This window comes from Oryzias latipes, chromosome 13 (assembly GCF_053564925.1).
Source record: "Oryzias latipes strain Hd-rR chromosome 13, Olatipes_Hd-rR_3.1".
In the NCBI taxonomy this organism is placed as follows: domain Eukaryota; kingdom Metazoa; phylum Chordata; class Actinopteri; order Beloniformes; family Adrianichthyidae; genus Oryzias; species Oryzias latipes.
This window is the reverse complement of record NC_136249.1, coordinates 3,312,771-3,330,479: the sequence shown is the minus strand read 5'-3', so window position 1 is coordinate 3,330,479 and position 17,709 is coordinate 3,312,771. Positions and strand designations below refer to the sequence as shown.

Sequence of the window (17,709 nt, the reverse complement as noted above, 5' to 3'; positions counted from 1 at the left end):
TCAGGGTGATGAGCTGCGTTGCTTTACGCCAAACAGAACGTTTTGCATCGTTCCCAAAAAGTTGGATTTTGGTTTCATCTGACCAGAGCTCCTCCTTCCACATGTTTGGTGTGTCTCCCAGGTGGCTTGTGGGTAACTTTAAACTACACTTTCTATGGATATCTTTAAGAAATGGCTTCCTTCTTGCTACTCCTCCATAAAGGCCAGATCTGTGCAGTATACGACTGATTGCTGTCCTATGGACAGACACTCCACCTCAGCTGTAGATCATGGGCCTCTGGGCTGCATCTCTGATCGTCTTCTCCTTGTTTGAGCTGAAAGTTTAGACGGACGGACGGGTCTTTGTAGATCTGCAGGGGTCTGATGCTCCTTACATTTCAGTATTATAACTTGCACGGTTCTCCTTGGGATGTTTAAAGCTTGGAAATCTTTTTGTATCCAAATCTGGCTCTAAACGTCTCCACAACAGAATCTCAGACATGCCTGGGGTTCCTTGTTCTTCATGCTCTCTGCGCTTCAAACGGACCTCTGAGACGATCACAGAGCAGCAGCATTTCTACGGAGACTTGATGACATCCTGGTGGTTCTATTATCATTAACCATTCAGGTCAACTTTGGATCATTCAGAGATCCTCACTGAACATCTGGAGAGAGTTTGCAGATGGAAAGGATGGAAAGGAAAGGAACTATCATTTTGCACAGCCAATGTTTCAGTTTTTTATTTGTTAAAGGAGTTTGAAATATCCAATAAATGTGGTTCCACTTAACGATTGTGTCCAACTTGTTGTTGGTTCTTCACAGAAAACTACAGTTTTATATCTTTATGTTTGCAGACTGGAATGTGGCAAAAGGTTGAAAAGTTCAAAGGGCTGAATACTTTCACAAGGCTCTGTACATCCCCACCTGCAGAAGACAGGTAAAGCCACCAGGTATATTTGAGTTGTGGTCTCTAGCTTTTCCATAGGGCGGAGTCTGCTCACCTTCCGTTTGGCCACGCCTCTCTGGTACTCGGCTCGCTCCTGAAGCAGCTGTTGACTCATGGTCTCCCGCTCCTCCTCCAAGCTGCTCTCCCTCTCCAGCTGCTGGAACTCCAGGTCCTCAAACTTCTTTGTTCCCGCTTCCAGCAGCTCTCCGTCCTGACAGAGCAGCACAGCAGGGCGGGTTACACCCACTTTGACGGCTACAGAATCCACCACAAACACAGATACCAGCATGACTGTATATGAGAACTGGACTGAGTGAGGTTGACGTCACCAATTGAAAATGCCTTACTTTCAGCTTCAGAGAAAAAGTTTTTTCACGACGCTACCATGTTGTACCACAAATCATCAGTAAATTGGTCCAAATGGATCTGAGTCAACATCGCTATGGCAACAACTCTTGCCAATCAGGAGTGAGCTTGTTGAAAGTCCACACCCCTACCACTCAAAAGTGGGCTACATGGAATTTGTCAATCAAATATTTCGATATTCAACATGGGGCCAGTGGGGACCGCCTACTTCTATTGAGGCATCTGATTGGTCAGTTTAGGACTTGAAAAACGTATACAGAAAAAGGATTAGTAAAGACGCTAAGAAAAATGCATCAGAGCAGGAACATTCTGATTAACAGGTAGTCCTTTCTCTACAGAAGTTAATGGCCACTTCCTCTTTGGAATGCCAGGGGGGAGGGGCCATTCAGTCCAGGTCTCGTGCACAGTCAATGAGTTCAACCCATACAAAGAGTGACTGAGAATCATGGTGTTTGCAGATGATGGAGTCCTGTCTGAGGACAAAATAGTCCAAACGTTTCTTCATGAACGTGTTGGATTTCATCAACACTTTTAAAAGAGACCTAAAAAACTAACCCTGAGATATAATAAAACCGTTTTCCTCCTCGTGTTTGAGGAGTTTTTTTTTTTTTTAACCCGTCTCCTCCTAAAAGCTGGAAGAGCAACAATACAGTTTTACTACAAGTAAAGCCAGGTCCAGCATAGAGGAAGGAGGAGCTGAAGACAGAACAAGGCTGACCCACAGAACCCAAACAAACTCTGGTATGGATGGGGTTTGTGGCTGAAGACCTACCCTTTTGAGCTGTTCCTGCAGCTGCTCCCTCAGGGACTCGGGACAGTTGTGGAGCTGGTTCCTGAGCTCAGCGTAGCCTTCCTGGAGCCTCTGCAGGGCCCGACGCTCGGCCTCAACTTTGGCCCTTTCCTAAATGGAGACAGGATGGAGACAGACACGCCCTTAAGTCCATGCAGATGAAATGATGATCGCATGTCAAGAGGCCACTCCGACCCCCATACCAGTCGATGATGCCAGTTTTATTCTCTAAATCTTTCAAACACAAAAAGATCTTTCCTGTTTACAGCTACAAGATGATAGTCTGTATTCCAGCATTTTGACCTCCAGAAGACCCGGCAGATACTTTTTGTGTAATACAGCTCCTTCAGATGCTCCACTGCTATGAATTTCCCTTTGTGGTTGAAGCAGGTCCAGCCTGCATCAAGGGGGTCTCAGTGAAATGACAGCAGGAAGATGGCACTTTTCTTGTGGTGTGCGACAGGAAGCTGTGTTGTGGTACACTAGGAACCAGAAACCGCACCATCTAGGGAAGGCAGACAGGCGGCAGTCGGGCTGGACCTCACAGTCAGAAGGAGGAGCACATGGTCAGGTTCTGGAGGGAGACTTGAAGGATGCTGGACAATCGTGTAGAAGACAGAGACGAAGCCCTCCGTCTAAACCGTGCAGTCCAAATGCAGATACAGGTGTGGATACAGGTGCGGATCCAGGTGCAGATACAGGTGCAGATCCAGGTGCAGACACAGGTGCATATACAGGAGCAGATACAGGTGCGGATACAGGTGTGGATAAAGGTGCAGATAAAGGTTTGGATACAGGTGGAGATACAGGTGGAGATACAGGTGGAGATACAGGTGCAGATACAGGTGCATATACAGGTGCATATACAGGTGCAGATACAGGTGTGGATACAGGTGTGGATACAGGTGTGGATAAAGGTGCAAATAAAGGTTTGGATACAGGTGGAGATACAGGTGCAGATACAGGTGCATATACAGGTGGAGATGCAGATGGAGATCCAGGTGTGGATACAGGTGTGGATACAGCTGTGGATTCAGGTGGAGATACAGGTGCAGATACAGGTTCGGATACAGGTGCAGATACAGGTGTGGATACAGGTGGAGATACAGATGGAGATACAGATGGAGATACAGATGCACCCACAGACCGGGACAAGTTCTCTCATCTTCTAAGCAAACCTCTAAAGATGTGGCGCAGTGACTTTTACCTTGTCTTTCTCCCTTTGGATGGCACTCTCCAGTTCATTCAGCTTCTGCTGCAGCTGACTTATGATGTCAGTCTCTGCTTCCATCTGGTCAAGCTCGGCCTGCCGCTCACCCTGGAGCAAGGCACGCTCCATCTCAGCCTGGAGAACAACCCCAACGGGGATTAGGAACACAGAGATATCAATGAAGTTTTGCTTTTGACAGACTGAAGCTACGTACACCCTGGGTATTTGACACGAGTTTAAAAGCATTTAGTCCACTGTTTTCACACTGGACAAGCAGGGAGGGGCTTCTACTTCTTTGTCTACTGTTTACAAGTGCATGTCCACCACCTACAGTTGGAAGAGGCTTGGTAGGAAATGTCAAAGCTGTGCAAATCTCACCGTTGGGGCACAAAACCAAAAAGGGCTCGGTTATTGCTAACGTCCTTGCAATGGCAGGTGTGAATAACTTTCGTGTCAGGTAAAGGCCTTGGTTTATCTTTATTTCAAAAACAAACCCAGAAGTTGTCAGGCTAGTCGCTGTGTCTGGGTTCAGCAGATGAACCAGCAGCCCTCTGAGCTTAGAGAGTTTCCCTGCGTTATTGAGTCCCTGCTTTAGCTGGCAACACGTCTACTACGGCCTCACATTTTGCCCAAACAAGGACGTGAAAACGCAAAATGCAATAAGCACATGGGGGGAATCCAGTTTCAAAGTTAGGTTCATGTACAGACGCAATCAGAGGCCCGGCGGCGCATTTCCAGCGTCAGGCATGGCGCTGCAGTCTAGCGGTGGTGTAGCAAAAATTCTGGCATAGAAAAAATAATAAAATGTTCATCTTATTTTGTATATGTTGTAAATGTTTTTCATCCTCGGACTAGTGCGGGACAACAGCAGGTCGTCAAACTGGGTCACAGAGACACAGAAGTACGGCTGAAAGCGTCCGTCTTTCAGATGCAGCTCCTGCAGCAGACGGTGAGGCTCACCACCGGGAGAGACTCTGAAGGATACATGAACCCAGACATGGAGACGGGATCACCGATGCTGTGTAGGGCTCTGTCAATTAAATCAACCTGATCTCTGAACATCGTCCATGTCTTTCATGCACTGATTGTATATAAAATATTCAGATATACAGTCACTGCTTCCAGGAGGCTAAAAACCTTTGGCAGTAGCTCCTCCCACATGAGGGAGGAGCGTTAGGATTATAAACACTTTTTGGACAAATGTCTATGGTGTCAATTCAGCGCCTAATGGATTGCGCATCAAAACCGTAAATCTGCGAATCAAAATGCATAAATTGAGAACCAAAACCCAAAATTAGCAACCAAAAGCTATAACCCAAAGCACAATCCTATTTCTCATCTGCCAATTTGTTTTCTCTCCATTCTGAAATCGTCGTTTTGAGTTGCACTTTTATTTTGAAATTGGCGTTTTGAGTCGCGCTTTTATTTTTTGAGTTGGGCTTTTATTTTTTTCCGGTTTTGATTCTAAAACCTGTCGACACGTAAAATCAGCGACACGTCAGTCAAGGGGAGGGGAGGCGGGACATCCCCACATCCAGAAGCTCATTGGCTACCGAATGACTGAGTCTTGCGTCAACACACCAGTTTCAGGAGGTACTGGTAAGTTTTTCATGTTTTTCAAATATTTTACAATAGTAACCCTTGTGGTATCTTAGATGACCCCCCCCCCTTACATTGACGTGTTCTCCCTACCATGACAAAGGTGGATAAAGGTGGAAAGATTTCATGTAATCCATGGACACCAGTGAAGATCACAAATCATTGAAGAAAAAAGGTTCAGAGCACTGTCTAGTGGGTCTAGATGACCCACATCCCAATGTTTAAGTGCCTAGGATAGCAGAAGGGTTACACTATCAAACGTGTACTTTATGTAACCAGAGGACGCCAGCACAGTCAGATGAGGAGCTCCACCAGTAGCTGCTAGTGAAAAAAGATGTTAGAAAGTAAGATGTTGCATGAAAAACTATCACCATTCATTGTAAACAGTGTTTTCCTGTGTTAGCCATGCTAGCTAACTCCATGCTAGCTAGCTCAATGCTAGCGGGGTTTCCGGCTCATTTCAGGACTTTTACGGATTAAACAAAGACGTTTTTTTACAACAGTGTCAGGATCGGTCATGTCAAACCTGAGAAAATTGCCCGTGAATTGTCACTAGGATTAATCACATATTTTTTTCAAAAGACAATTTCAGAATAAAAGCGCAACTCAAAACGACAATTTCAGGATGGCGAGGAAACAAATCAGCAGCTGAGAAATATGATTGTGCTTTGGGTTATGTCTTTTGGTTGCTAGTTGTGGGTTTTGGTTCTCAATTTATGCATTTTGATTGCATATTTGGGGTTTTGATTCGTGATTTTACCGTTTTGATGCGCAATACATTAGGCGCTGAATTGACACCATACGTGTCCAGCAGAGAATTAAATGCACATAAAAAAGAGAAATGGCAGACACAAATCTGCTGCACGGACTGCATCTGGGGAGACGGCAGCATAAACCGTCTCCAGTCTCAGTCTGGGAGGTTCACAGCAGACTCTTCATCTTCTCTCACCTCTTGTTTGGACTCCTGGAGCTGCTGCTCCAGCTCAGTGAGCCGAGTCTTCAGCTCATCTATTCGGGCCAGAATGCAGACCCTCTCCTCCTCTAGGTACGCCAGTTCTGAGCGGCTGCTGCCGCCGAGATTGGACGAGTCCTCGTGCTGCAGGAAGGACAGCGGTCTGGTGACTTGAAGGATCAGAATGAAACTACCCAGCATGCTGTGCATGCAGACCAGACGAGCAGGACTTCAAAACGGTGAGTTTTTTATCTTTCAACACCTGCTGAACATGAGAACCGAGAAGAGAGAAGGACGTCCAGCAGCAGTGGATGTACGGCGCATGAATGACATTCACAGCAGCAGCAGCTTCATGCACATCTGCAGGAGATACCGCCCTTAAGAGGGGAGTCAGACACAAACAGGATGTGGCTCCTCCTGAGGAGGCCCGTCAGCAGCATGCAGGCTTCCAGGCAGCGGCGTGACCTCTGACCTGTGGAGCTCCGTTGTGCAGAGCTGCTGCGGGGCTGGCAGATGTCCTCACCTCCTGATGGGTGCTCTCCGTGCTGCTGCACTCCTCCTTCAGGTTCTCCTCGTCGCTCTCCCTCTGCCTGAGCACCGCCCCTCCCAGGATGTTCTCCACAGACGGCCTCCGCCCGAGACCATCGACCAGGCTGCCCGGGAAACCCATCGCGGCTGAGCCCAGGGGGTCCGGCGGGCCGGCCTCGCCTTTGTTGTACTCTGCACAGAGGTTCAGGATGGTCTCCAGGCGCTGGCGCTCCTGCAGAGAGACCCCAAACCTTCATGAGCCGTGACAGAGCTCCAACAGCCCTTAAGAGACACATATGTAATGGTTCCTGCCTTCACTGACCACCATAGGACTTCAAACTAAAGTGGCCTGAGCCTCATACCAAATGTTTGGTTAGTTGTTGCTCCTCACAGCAGCAGCTGGGTCCTGCCTGAGTCACAACAGCTGCCCTTAGCGGTGAGTACGGGCTAAAGATAAGCACACCTGTATGGGACACGCAGGTGGTCTGCACAGAACCAAGGTCAGAGACCGCCTGGGAGCCCGCAGGACAAAGACCTTCATGCAGATCTTTCTACAGGGACGACAGAACTCAGACAACACGTAAGGGTGAAGGGGGGTCGCGGGCGTGTGTCAAACAGATTTTGTATTTGATCATGTGTCACATGGGAGCCTGTATGTGCACCTTACCAATGAATGGAGTTTAAGGACGCCATACATCAGCATCCCCTGCACGTCATAAGCGCCTAACTTACATCGCTGTTACAAATACTTCATGCCCGAAAATGGTACGTTCCATTTTCAAGATGTCCTTCAGGCAGACGGACGAGCCTCAAAGCCACTGCCAGACACCCCTGCAGCCACTGCTGGTGACCGCCTCCACAGGCGTGGACAGCCTGTACATGTGACCGATGCTACATTTACGCCCAACGCGATGAGCGCCACAAATTCCCATCTGCTGCCTTCAAACATGTGTCCATAAACCTGACGCCCAGGCATAAGTGGGAGGAGCTACTGCCAACTGTTTTTAACTTATACATGGAGCCGGATCTCTTTGATCTTATTTACAACAATGCAACAATGCAATGCTGTCTCAATGCAAATAAGACAAATATCAAAGTGCAGGAGGAGAACACTCAGATTTTGTGTGGTTGCACGGTTTTGGACTCCACCCACTGATCGTGTCATTGAATAGGTCACCTGCCCAAAGCTGATTTCCTGTTTGGCTGACGCGACACGCCGTCTTCGCCATAGTTCAAAATTGTTGAACGCAACGGCCAAATGGCGCTGCTGCCGTGGAATGGTTACCTCCCCCTGTAATAGTCCCAGTTTGAATGAAAGAGCAGAATAACAGCTGGTCTGTGGGTTGATCCTCCTCTGGAAGCACTCAGGGGGGGAAACATCGTCAGTCCTGAGCCAATCAGGAGACGTCTTCCATCTGACTATGTTGGAGTTCCAACAGAAACAGAAAAACTGGCTGCTGCTCTCACATCTTCACCCTGTCAGAGCCAAAGTCCTGCTGGTTTGCAGATCTTCTGTCCGCTGAAGCCTGAAGCCGTTTCTCAGCTCCTCATAGAACTAACTACAGCAGAGACGCTCCCCTCGTCTGTCTGCTAAATCCGTGTTGGAGTGTACTTTATCCTTTTCGTTTTTTTTGTCCGCATTGCCTCCCCCCCCCCCCCCCCCCCCCCCCCCCAGCTCAAAACCATAGAGTGCTGCACGACCCTCATTACAGCTCCTTGTCTTTACTTCCCTTATGCTCCAGAACCTCTTTATATTTGTTTTCTTTCATCCCCGCTAAAGTTATTTGTGCCCCCCCCCAAACTTTGATCAGCCACCCTCCTCTTCCTCACCTAAGTCACAGGCGTAAACAGAGCAGCTCCAGCACTGAGAATAATCACAGTCAACAAGAACATTCAACAAAGCTTTCCTCTTTACAAATCTGCAGGCATGTTCACCCCCCCCATCTGCAAAATACATCGCTTTCATGTTCAAACTGTGATCCTCTTGGGGAGGGGTTCAACTCCCAGAAGGGGTACGGCCCGCTGTTTCACTTCCATCTCCTTCCTTTAGCTCCTGCAGAGAAGCTGGGTGAGAGCAGGGGGGGGGGGGGGGGGGGGGGGGGGGGTGTGTACTGGACTGAGGGACCCCTCCCCCCTTAGTGTTCCAAACAGGAAGTACCCGCTGGTTCCAAGAAGCCAAAATCCCACGGCCGTCTATAGAGAAATGAACAGCTGTCAGTCATTCTAACCCTTCTGGATCTGACGTCTTTTTAACACTAAGATAATTCAAGTTCTAACGGACCAATCAGAGGCCTGGATAAAAGTGGGCGGGTGTTACATCGAGCATTCGAACCATTTGACAGATTCTCCGAACCTGCTTAAGTGGGTGTGGCCTGACAACAAGTTCACACCTGATTGGTGAGAGCGGTTGCCATAGAAACGACTCAGATCAACTCCGACCCCCCCCCCCACCCCCTTCCAGCATGGATCCATGGATGTTCTCATACAGTCAATGTGGGAGACCCTCTCTCCATCCTCAGTGGGCTGAGGATGGAGAGAGGGTCTCCCACATTGACTGTATGAGAACTGGACTGAGTGATTGTGACCTGAGGAAAAGCCCCCCCACCTGAGGAAAAGCCCCCCCCACCTGAGGAAAAGCCCCCCCACCTGGCAGCTCCCTGACTGAATCCTTGGGCTCCTCCATTCTCAGTGTTCATAAACATGTTTAGTTATGTCATGTTACTGTGGTTCACAGTTTGAGAGTCCTGAGGATCCAAACCGTTTCTGATCGTCTGCTGGCACCAGAACCGGACCAGGTCAGGAGAAAACAGCCCAAACCGGCTCTGACACACTTCAACCATGAATTCTGAATGACTAGAAAGAAACTGAGCAGGGAGGAGTGGAACCTGCACAGCAGCAGGAGGATGGCGCCCTCTGGTGGTGATGCTAGTGCTGATCTGCTCCTCTTCTGCCGGATTCTCCCTCAGAAACCTGAAAGTATTTTGTTCTGATGACGACAAGAATGGTCTTTGCTTCTGTCAATGGCGTTTGCATCCCGCAAAAACCGCTAAAGGTTCTGGACAGAGTCATGTAGCACACTGGTCTGCCCGTCACTCCTGCAGAGTCTAAACGTTTTCCTCAAGACTGATGCATCTCTGGATGTAGAAGATTCTGTCAAGACAACCAAAGGTTCTGCTGGAACATGTTGGGATTAGCCTAAATGTTCTAAGGTTCTGTATAACACAGGCTTGAGGTTTTTTAGGAGCATATTTAACGTTCCATAAGCACAATCTTGAGGTTCTGTAGCCATGCACATGAGGTTCTGCACTCACAGTTCTGAGCTTCTGCAACACTAGACCAGAGGTTCTGAATGCCAAGTTTATAGGTTCTGCAGCAGTAGATCAGGGGTTCTGCATGTACAGTCTATCGGTTCTACAGCTGTGGAAGCTCTGCATCCCAGGTTTCGAGGTTCTGCAGACATGGACCTGAAGTTCTGCATGCACAGAATTAGGGTCCTGCAGGCAGAAACCTCAGGTTCTCCAGGAACATTGTGAGGAACCAGCTCCATGTTGTTGCCGAGCAACAACATCTTTTGGGCAGATCCCAGGATAGAAAATGGGATTAGGTTGGTGAGGCAACCACGGCGCCCTCAGCTGCCTTCCTACAAACCTTCCAGCAGGAACCCAGATCAGTTCTGCTCCCGTCTGGACCTTCTCAGAGGAACACGTGGTTTCTGAGGCAACATTGAGTCGCACAGCAGCTCTGCTCCACATGATAAAAGTGATCTGATTTCTCAGCTGATATCTGACCACAGTTGGCTACAGGAAGGCGCCCCAGGTCTTTCTGGCAGAACCTCATGATGTTTTCCAGCAGAGAAATTAGAAGATTATTTTCCATAAAAACTATTTTACATGCAGCTTTCTGCTGTGACCACCAGGTGGTGCAGTTCTTCTATTTTGAGCAGATTCAAAGATCAACATCAGCCCCGCAGAAAAGACTGACTGGACCAGACAGGAACCCAAAAAACTCCAAGAACATCCAAAAGGAGTGAAAAAAATCTTGGTTTTCCTGGAAATGTTTCCAGTCATTCCAGAAGACGGAAAGACTGAGTGGATTTTCCAGAGAGGTCTGCTGGTGATGAATTCACGCTTGTGCTTGGTCCAGAAACGACACGTGCAGCCGTTGCCATGGCAGCGGACCCTGCAGCAGCACAGAGCGTCCTCGTGCAGCAGCAGCAGCAGCAGCAGTCCCGCCCTTCACCAGTCCAGCAGCTCAAACACCAACACTAGATCCTCTCTGAAACTCCCACCTTCTGTGCGCTCACCATCCGCTGCATCCTGTTCCCTGGTTCTGTAGGTGGAGGCCTCGCACACACATCTCTGAAACGTTCTGCTCCTTCACGAGTCTCTAACCACAGACATGCAAGTACTGTAAACTGGGTCACATGTTTGACCCTCTAAGCATCACAAACAAACAGACGTCATCCACCGACTCCAACCTCCACGGTGTCTTTGACCTTTCAGGGGTTGTTCGGGGATGGCCTCTTCCTCCGAACAGAGAGGAGTCTCCTCGGTGTTCAAAGATCCATCTGAGCTCGTCAGCTGCAAACGGCACATGTTGACCAGCCGTTTCTGCACAGGATTGTAAGATGGTGCAGATGTGATCCCATTCATGGAACAGCATTATAGACTCTAGACTCTAGAGGACAGAACTTGTTGGTAGACGTCACCGTCTGAAGGAGACTGAAGAAAGACTTGGATGTTTGCTGTGAAGCAGCAGCCGATGAAACCAACAAGTCTTTGCTAATAACTAAGGGAGGATTCAGACTGGACACATTGGGTTCACTGAAAGTGAACCAGAGTTCTTTTCCCCCAATAATCCACAACAAATCTTTGGTCTGGATACACGCAAGGGGACCCTGCTCAGGGATCAGGAACCGCTTTCGGGCCCATCTCTGGAGGTGGTCTCGGTTCATTTCCAATCGGACTGAGCTTTGGTTTGCTGTGAGATTCCTCGGGCTGAATACAATCCCTTCTCAAAGCGGAACAACTGGACCACAACGGCCACCGTAGCCGGTGGTCGTGTGATCTATACGGTCAGAATGTAGCAACAGACGAGCTGTGGACAAATGTAAAGCAACCTCCCTCATGGGAGGAACTTTTTATGATCCTCCCCCACGATCCTCCGTCCCGGATTCCGTTTTTTTTTTAGGAGTTTTTCCTTCCCGAGAAGGAGAGTCTAAGGGCAGGGATGTCCGTTTAGTTTAGTCAGTTTAGTTAAAGTGTTAGTATTATCCTATTAAATTCTATGCATCTATGATCCTTGTTGTTGTTATGTTTACCTTAGAATTACCGGTTTCAAGCCCATCGAGCCCACCGCGGCTGCCGGTGGATGGAGCGAACCGCGTCTGTCTGAGCAGAGCAGCCGGACTTATAGCTTTGTGTTTGAGGGGAGGGGAGGATGCTTTGTTACGTGTGGGAGGCTTCGGACTGCCATCTGTCCCGCACTCTATGTGAACAAGCAGCCGAATTCAGGACAACCATGTCTCCAGTCTCCGGGCAGAGCTCGGACTTCCAGCTCACACAGCGGCTTTGGGGCGGTGTGTGAGCTTTTCAAAGCAGAATTGTCGCTCAGTCCTTAGAAACCGTTCAAACAATCACCTGGATTTGTGTTTCCAGTTGTGTCCCGACAAAATAAAGGCTGATGTTATTCCCACATATTTTTGTGCAGCCAGGATGCAGATTGCAGCGTTCCCGCATGGATTTTGTGTTCATCCAGGCTAAATGTTGTTGTTAGCGCGTGTTAGCCTTCAGCTAACCCTTCGTCCGGCTTCGTTCTGCCACGAAGAAAGCACTGACCACACAGATTAAAAATAAAATGATGAGCGAACAGGTTCTTCATAATAACTATAACATTAACAAAAGCACGTTTAGAAGATCATCTCGTATGTTACGGAGCTGCTGTAAACATTGTTTACATGCATTTACATACATACATTTTACATACATTTACATGATTGATCCGATCAAGATATTTTGCGCATGTAACCGCGGCTGCTGTCATAAGCACACCCTGGACCTTGTTTTAACTCATAGTATAGAGATTAGCCAGCTGAGTGTCCTTCCTCTTAACCCCATCATTTCTGATCACTTTCTGATTACCTTCCAGTTTACATTAGAACATGCTACTGGCGCCGTTCAGGGGTGACCAAACTTTTTTGCTCAAAGGGCCTAAATGTGATCCCGGTCCGGGATCAACAATAATTTTTTGCATATCATGAAATAAAAGCAGAGAATATAGTTTAGTTTATTTATTTGTATTTGGTACTTTTTAATGTAACATGCAATAGTGAGCCTAAAAAGTTAGCAACATTTTTCTGTGAATCTCTCTCGATCGCCCATTCTCGTCAATTAACGCCGAACTTTCGTAGCAGGCAAATGTGCCGCTGTCCTGTGCTGCAGGTGGCAGGTGAGGGTGGCTTTCTGTGACAGAAGTTTAGATTGGAACTCTCTAGAATTTGTCTGTTGCGCCTCACCTTTGTGTTTGGAGAAAACGGCGTGTTTAGTCTCGTAGTGGCGGCATGTATTGTACTATTTAAGTACAGCCATGGACTGCTTACAAAAAACACGAAGAGCCTGACAAGGGAGTTCTGGAGAAAAACAATCCTCCCCCCATATTTCTTTAAAATGCCTCTTATCCGTTTGCTACTGCCGTTGTCACTCCATGAATGAATGGGAAAGGTTAAGCGGTTTTAACTAAACACTCCGCGGCCTCTACAGGTATGACTTGGTGGGCCAAATTTGGCCCGCTGGCCCTTCTTTGGGCACCCATGGCCTAGAACAGGGGTGTCAAACATACGGCCCACTGCCAGATGGTTCAATCCGGCACAGTCATGAAGAGTAAAAATTATAAGGATGTTTAAAAAACAAGCACGTTTCTAGTCCATTCCTGTGGCGAGTTATGATTTTTTAAATAAATAACCGAAATGCGCAATTCCGCTACTAGCGGGAGCAAAGGAAAAGCAAAACAGGTGAAACAGCATATCTCTGCACCTGCCAAAAGTGAAACCTAACAGCTCTGTGTCTGAGTAAGATGTAGTTTGGTTCCCCGTAAGCCCCACTGCTGTTACATTGTTATAAGAATGATCAGAACTGACACCCTAAGGACCAAAATGTTGTCAAAAAGAAAAAAAGGGTTGAAGTGGAGTGCTGAGCTTTCCAGGAAAAATGGACAAAGTTTTATTTGTTTACGGAGTTGAATGCAAAACCTGCATATGTCATCAACAGGTAGCAGTGCTCAAAGAATATAACATTCACCACCACTATGAGACAATGAGAAAGTTTCACCAGTTGCAGTTAAGATAAGAGAGGATTTACCAACTAAAAGCTGGACTGAAAAAACAACCGTCTGCATTTACTGCAGCCGTGACGTCACTGATGGAGCAGTGATGGACACCTGATTGCAGACAAGTTGGAGCAAACATCCAATCCATTTTCAGATGCTGAACTTATTGAAAAATGCTGAAGGCTCCAGAAGTCTTGTTCCCAAAAAGCAGTCGACCTTTGCCAACATGAGTCTGTCAAGGGTTATGATAACAGATACAACATCTCTGAGGAGACTTGGGCGACATATTAAGGAATCCAGTTATTAAATGCATTTTTGGTCACTATTAATGTAAGCACCGATACAGATATTGCACAACTGTGCATATTTCTTAGAGGTGCTGAAGAGACCGTCATAGCGTCATAGCGGAGTTTCTTGAGTTGTTGGACACAACAACAGCTGATGACATAGTCAGCTCTCTATTTACTGTGCCAGACTATTTTGGAATGAACTGGTCATGTGATGTCAGTCTGGTCACTGATGGCGTCCCATCAAAGGTCAGGAAGAAGTCAGGTGTTACCACAAAATTCAGGCAGAAACCAGGAAAAGATTCTTGGACATTTCATTGTGTTTTGCACACTTGAATGACCGTAAATATCTTTCTGCACAGGATCTGAATCCTGATATTGATGGCTGGCTGAAGTTTCAGGAGAGAAAGGAGGTTAACTCCAAATTCTTGTTATGTTCACAAATGTTTGCAAGTTTAATTTAGTTTAATTATTCATTGATTTGCACATTTACATTTTAGGCAGGTGTTTTATTTTTTTTCCCGTAGCCCCTCTTGAGTTTATTATAAGGATTGATTCAGTGTCAGATGTAAAATATTCAGTCGGAATAAAATTAAATAAACCAATTTTTTTAAGTGAAATGCATTTTATTTTACATCCATTGGCCTCTGTGAATGGATGTGTAATAATAAGTGATTAGGCTATCATGTTGGCTGAGGCCTTTTTTCCAACTGAGTTAAAAAAAAAAAAATAAATAAAAACATTTCTTGCTTTTATATTACTGGTCCGGCCCACTTGGGATCAGACGCTTTGAATGCGGCCCCCGAACCAAAATAAGTTTGAAACCCCTGGCTTAGAAGAACCTTATCTGATCATTCTGTGTCTGAGTTTAAACACACAGTTCAGCCAGTACTTAGTGATATTCTGAGCAAATACTCTGAGTCCAGCTCCCATAGCATCAGTCGTAGTATAAATGACCAGTTTGTTAATGATGATTACATTACTTTCAAGCCCTCAGGAGTACACTTGATGTTGTTGCTCCCCTGAAACCTAAGTTCGTCAGACAAAACCGAGTAGCACCGTGGTTTAACGCTGAAACTCGTTCTCTTAAACAAGAAACCCGTAAATTGGAAAGAGAATGGCGCCGCTCCGGTTCAGAGCAGTCTCTGAATACCTGGAAACATTCATTCATTCATTCATTTTCTTAATCGTTTTTCCCTTTCGGGGTCACGGGGCTGCCGGAGCCTATCCCGGCCACTTTTTGGGCGAAGGCAGGGGACAACCTGGACATGTCGCCAGTCTGTCGCAGGGTAGAATGTCCACAAACACACACCCATTCACTCTCAAACTCACACCTAGGGACAATTTAGATTGGGCAATTAACCTATGAAGCATGTTTTTGGATGGTGGGAGGAAGCCAGAGACCCCGGAGAAAACCCACGCATGCACGGGGAGAACACGCAAACTCCGCACAGAAAGGTCCCCCGTTGATGTAGTTTTTCACGTCCCCCAGCCGGGACTTGAACCGGAGGCCTTCTTGCTGTGAGGCAAGAGCGCTAACCACTGCGCCACCGTGCAGCCTTACCTGGAAACATAGGCTATTAAATTATAAAAAAGCTCTGCGTAGAGCTAGAAGCCAGTACTATTCAACCTTAATATCAGAGAATGGAAATAATCCAAGATTTCTTTTTAGGTCTATTGCTAGATTAACTCGCAGTCAGAGCTCAGTAGAACCACATGTTCCTGTTTCTCTCAGCTCTGATGATTTTCTTACATTTTTCGATAGTAAAATCTCAAATATTAGACAGAAGTTAAATCAAGTTATTCCTACTATCAGCCCAGAACAGGCTGAAGCGGTGGAAGTGGAGGCATCCATAGAAACCTCTGTAACATTAGACTGCTTCACTGCTGTGGACCAAGTGGAAATAGCATCAATCATTACGTCCTCCAAATCCTCAACTCTGGATCTGGTTCTGACCACTAATCTTTTTTTTAACTCCTTAATACCTATTGAGGCAAATATGCATCAAACCACTTATAACCCTTGTTCTATCCTAGGCACTTTAACATTGGGAGTGGGGTCATCTAGACCCACTAGACAGTGCTCTGAACCTTTTTTCTTCAATGATTTGTGATCTTCACTGGTGTCCATGGATTACATGAAATCTTTCCACCTTTATCCACCTTTGTCATGGTAGGGTTAACACGTCAATGGTCATCTTGATCCCATAGGATAGCACAAGGGTTAAAGAAAAAATTCCCCTAATTAATGAATCCATATTAATGATAATAAATACCTCTCTGGAAATGGGTCACATGCCACAGTCTTTTAAATATGCAGTTATTAAACCTCTTCTGGTTTTCTGCCAAAAATACTATGGGATAAATTGAAATTTCGGGTTTGCTTCGGGCTCAGGCCTGCAAATCAAATTAATTGGTCGGGCTGGGTTGGGCTTTAATGCCCGCGGGCCTGTGTCGGGTTGGGCTGGAATTTTTAGGCCCGATCTTACCTCTACTCTGGCCAACTACAGACTGATATCAAACCTGCCCTTTATTTCTAAAATCCTAGAAAGAGTTGTAGTTAAGCAGCTTTCCTGCCACATACAGGACAACAGCCACTTTGAAGACTTTCAGTCGGGGTTTAGACCTCACCACAGCACGGAAACTGCACTAGTTAAGAGTCTCTAATGACTTGTTATTGGCCTCAGAAAAGGGACTACTTTCTATTCTGGTCCTGTTAGACCTCAGTGCAGCCTTTGACATTATCGACCACAGTATTCTACTCCATAGATTAGAGCAGGACATAGGGATCAGAGGATCTGCCCTCCAGTGGTTTAAATCCTATCTGTCCGATAGATATCAGTTCGTTAATGTAAATGGACATTCCTCTCAATTCATTCGAGTTAACTATGGAGTCCCACAGGGCTCAGTTTTAGGACCCATCCTGTTTATGATCTACATGCTTCCCTTAGGAAACATAATCAGGAAACACAGCATTAATTTTCATTGTTATGCCGACGATACGCAGTTGTATTTATCTATTAAACCTGACCAGAATGACGATGTAGAGAAACTGAACGCCTGCATCAGAGACATCAAGACCTGGATGACAATTAATTACCTCCTCTTGAACCCAGAAAAAACTGAGGTCATTATACTAGGTCCTAAAAACCTCAGAGATGCTCTGTCTGATCAAATAGTCTCCCTGGATGTCGTAAGTATAGCCCCCAATTCCACAGTTAGAAGCCTTGGGGTTTTATTTGACCAGGATTTATCATTTACTCACATGTCTCAGGCGTGTAGAACTGCCTTTTTTCACCTTCGGAATATTGCTAAGATCAGAAATCTACTTTCTAAGAGTGATGCAGAAAAACTCATCCATGCATTTGTTACGTCGAGGCTGGATTACTGTAACTCCTTGTTAGTCCTAAGAGTTCCTTAAGAAGTCTCCCGCTTGTTTAGAACGCAGCAGCTAGATTGTTAGCTGGAACTAGCAGAAGAGATCACATCACTCCTGTGTTAGTTTCACTTCACTGGCTCCCAGTTGATTCTAGAATAAAGTTCAAGATCCTCGCTAACCTATAAGGCCTTACATGGAATGGTTTTCGGGGTCACGGGGCTGCCAGAGCCTATCCCGGCCACTTATGGGCGAAGTGGGTCGCAACTTCGTCGCAGGGTCACACATCACACAGCCGTGCACACTCACATTCACACCTATGGACAATTTGGAGTGACCAATTAATCTATGAA

General features: G+C 46.6%; 1 protein-coding gene across 23 annotated transcripts in view; it reads right to left on the bottom strand.

Annotated features, from left to right (window-relative positions):
* phldb1b (pleckstrin homology-like domain, family B, member 1b) overlaps positions 1-17,709 on the bottom strand; it is an 88,437-nt gene that overhangs the window by 18,725 nt on the left and 52,003 nt on the right. For 13 of the 23 annotated variants that reach the window (XM_023961247.2, XM_023961249.2, XM_023961245.2 and 10 more), the window contains 5 exons: positions 6,315-6,602; positions 5,840-5,986; positions 3,289-3,426; positions 2,064-2,192; positions 981-1,136 (listed from right to left, as the gene is read on the bottom strand). In XM_023961247.2, coding sequence (XP_023817015.1) covers positions 981-1,136; positions 2,064-2,192; positions 3,289-3,426; positions 5,840-5,986; positions 6,315-6,602 — 858 coding nt within the window. The remainder of the gene's footprint in view (positions 1-980; positions 1,137-2,063; positions 2,193-3,288; positions 3,427-5,839; positions 5,987-6,314; positions 6,603-17,709) is intronic. The other 10 variants (XM_023961246.2, XM_078929572.1, XM_078929576.1 and 7 more) reach the window with 1 other exon arrangement.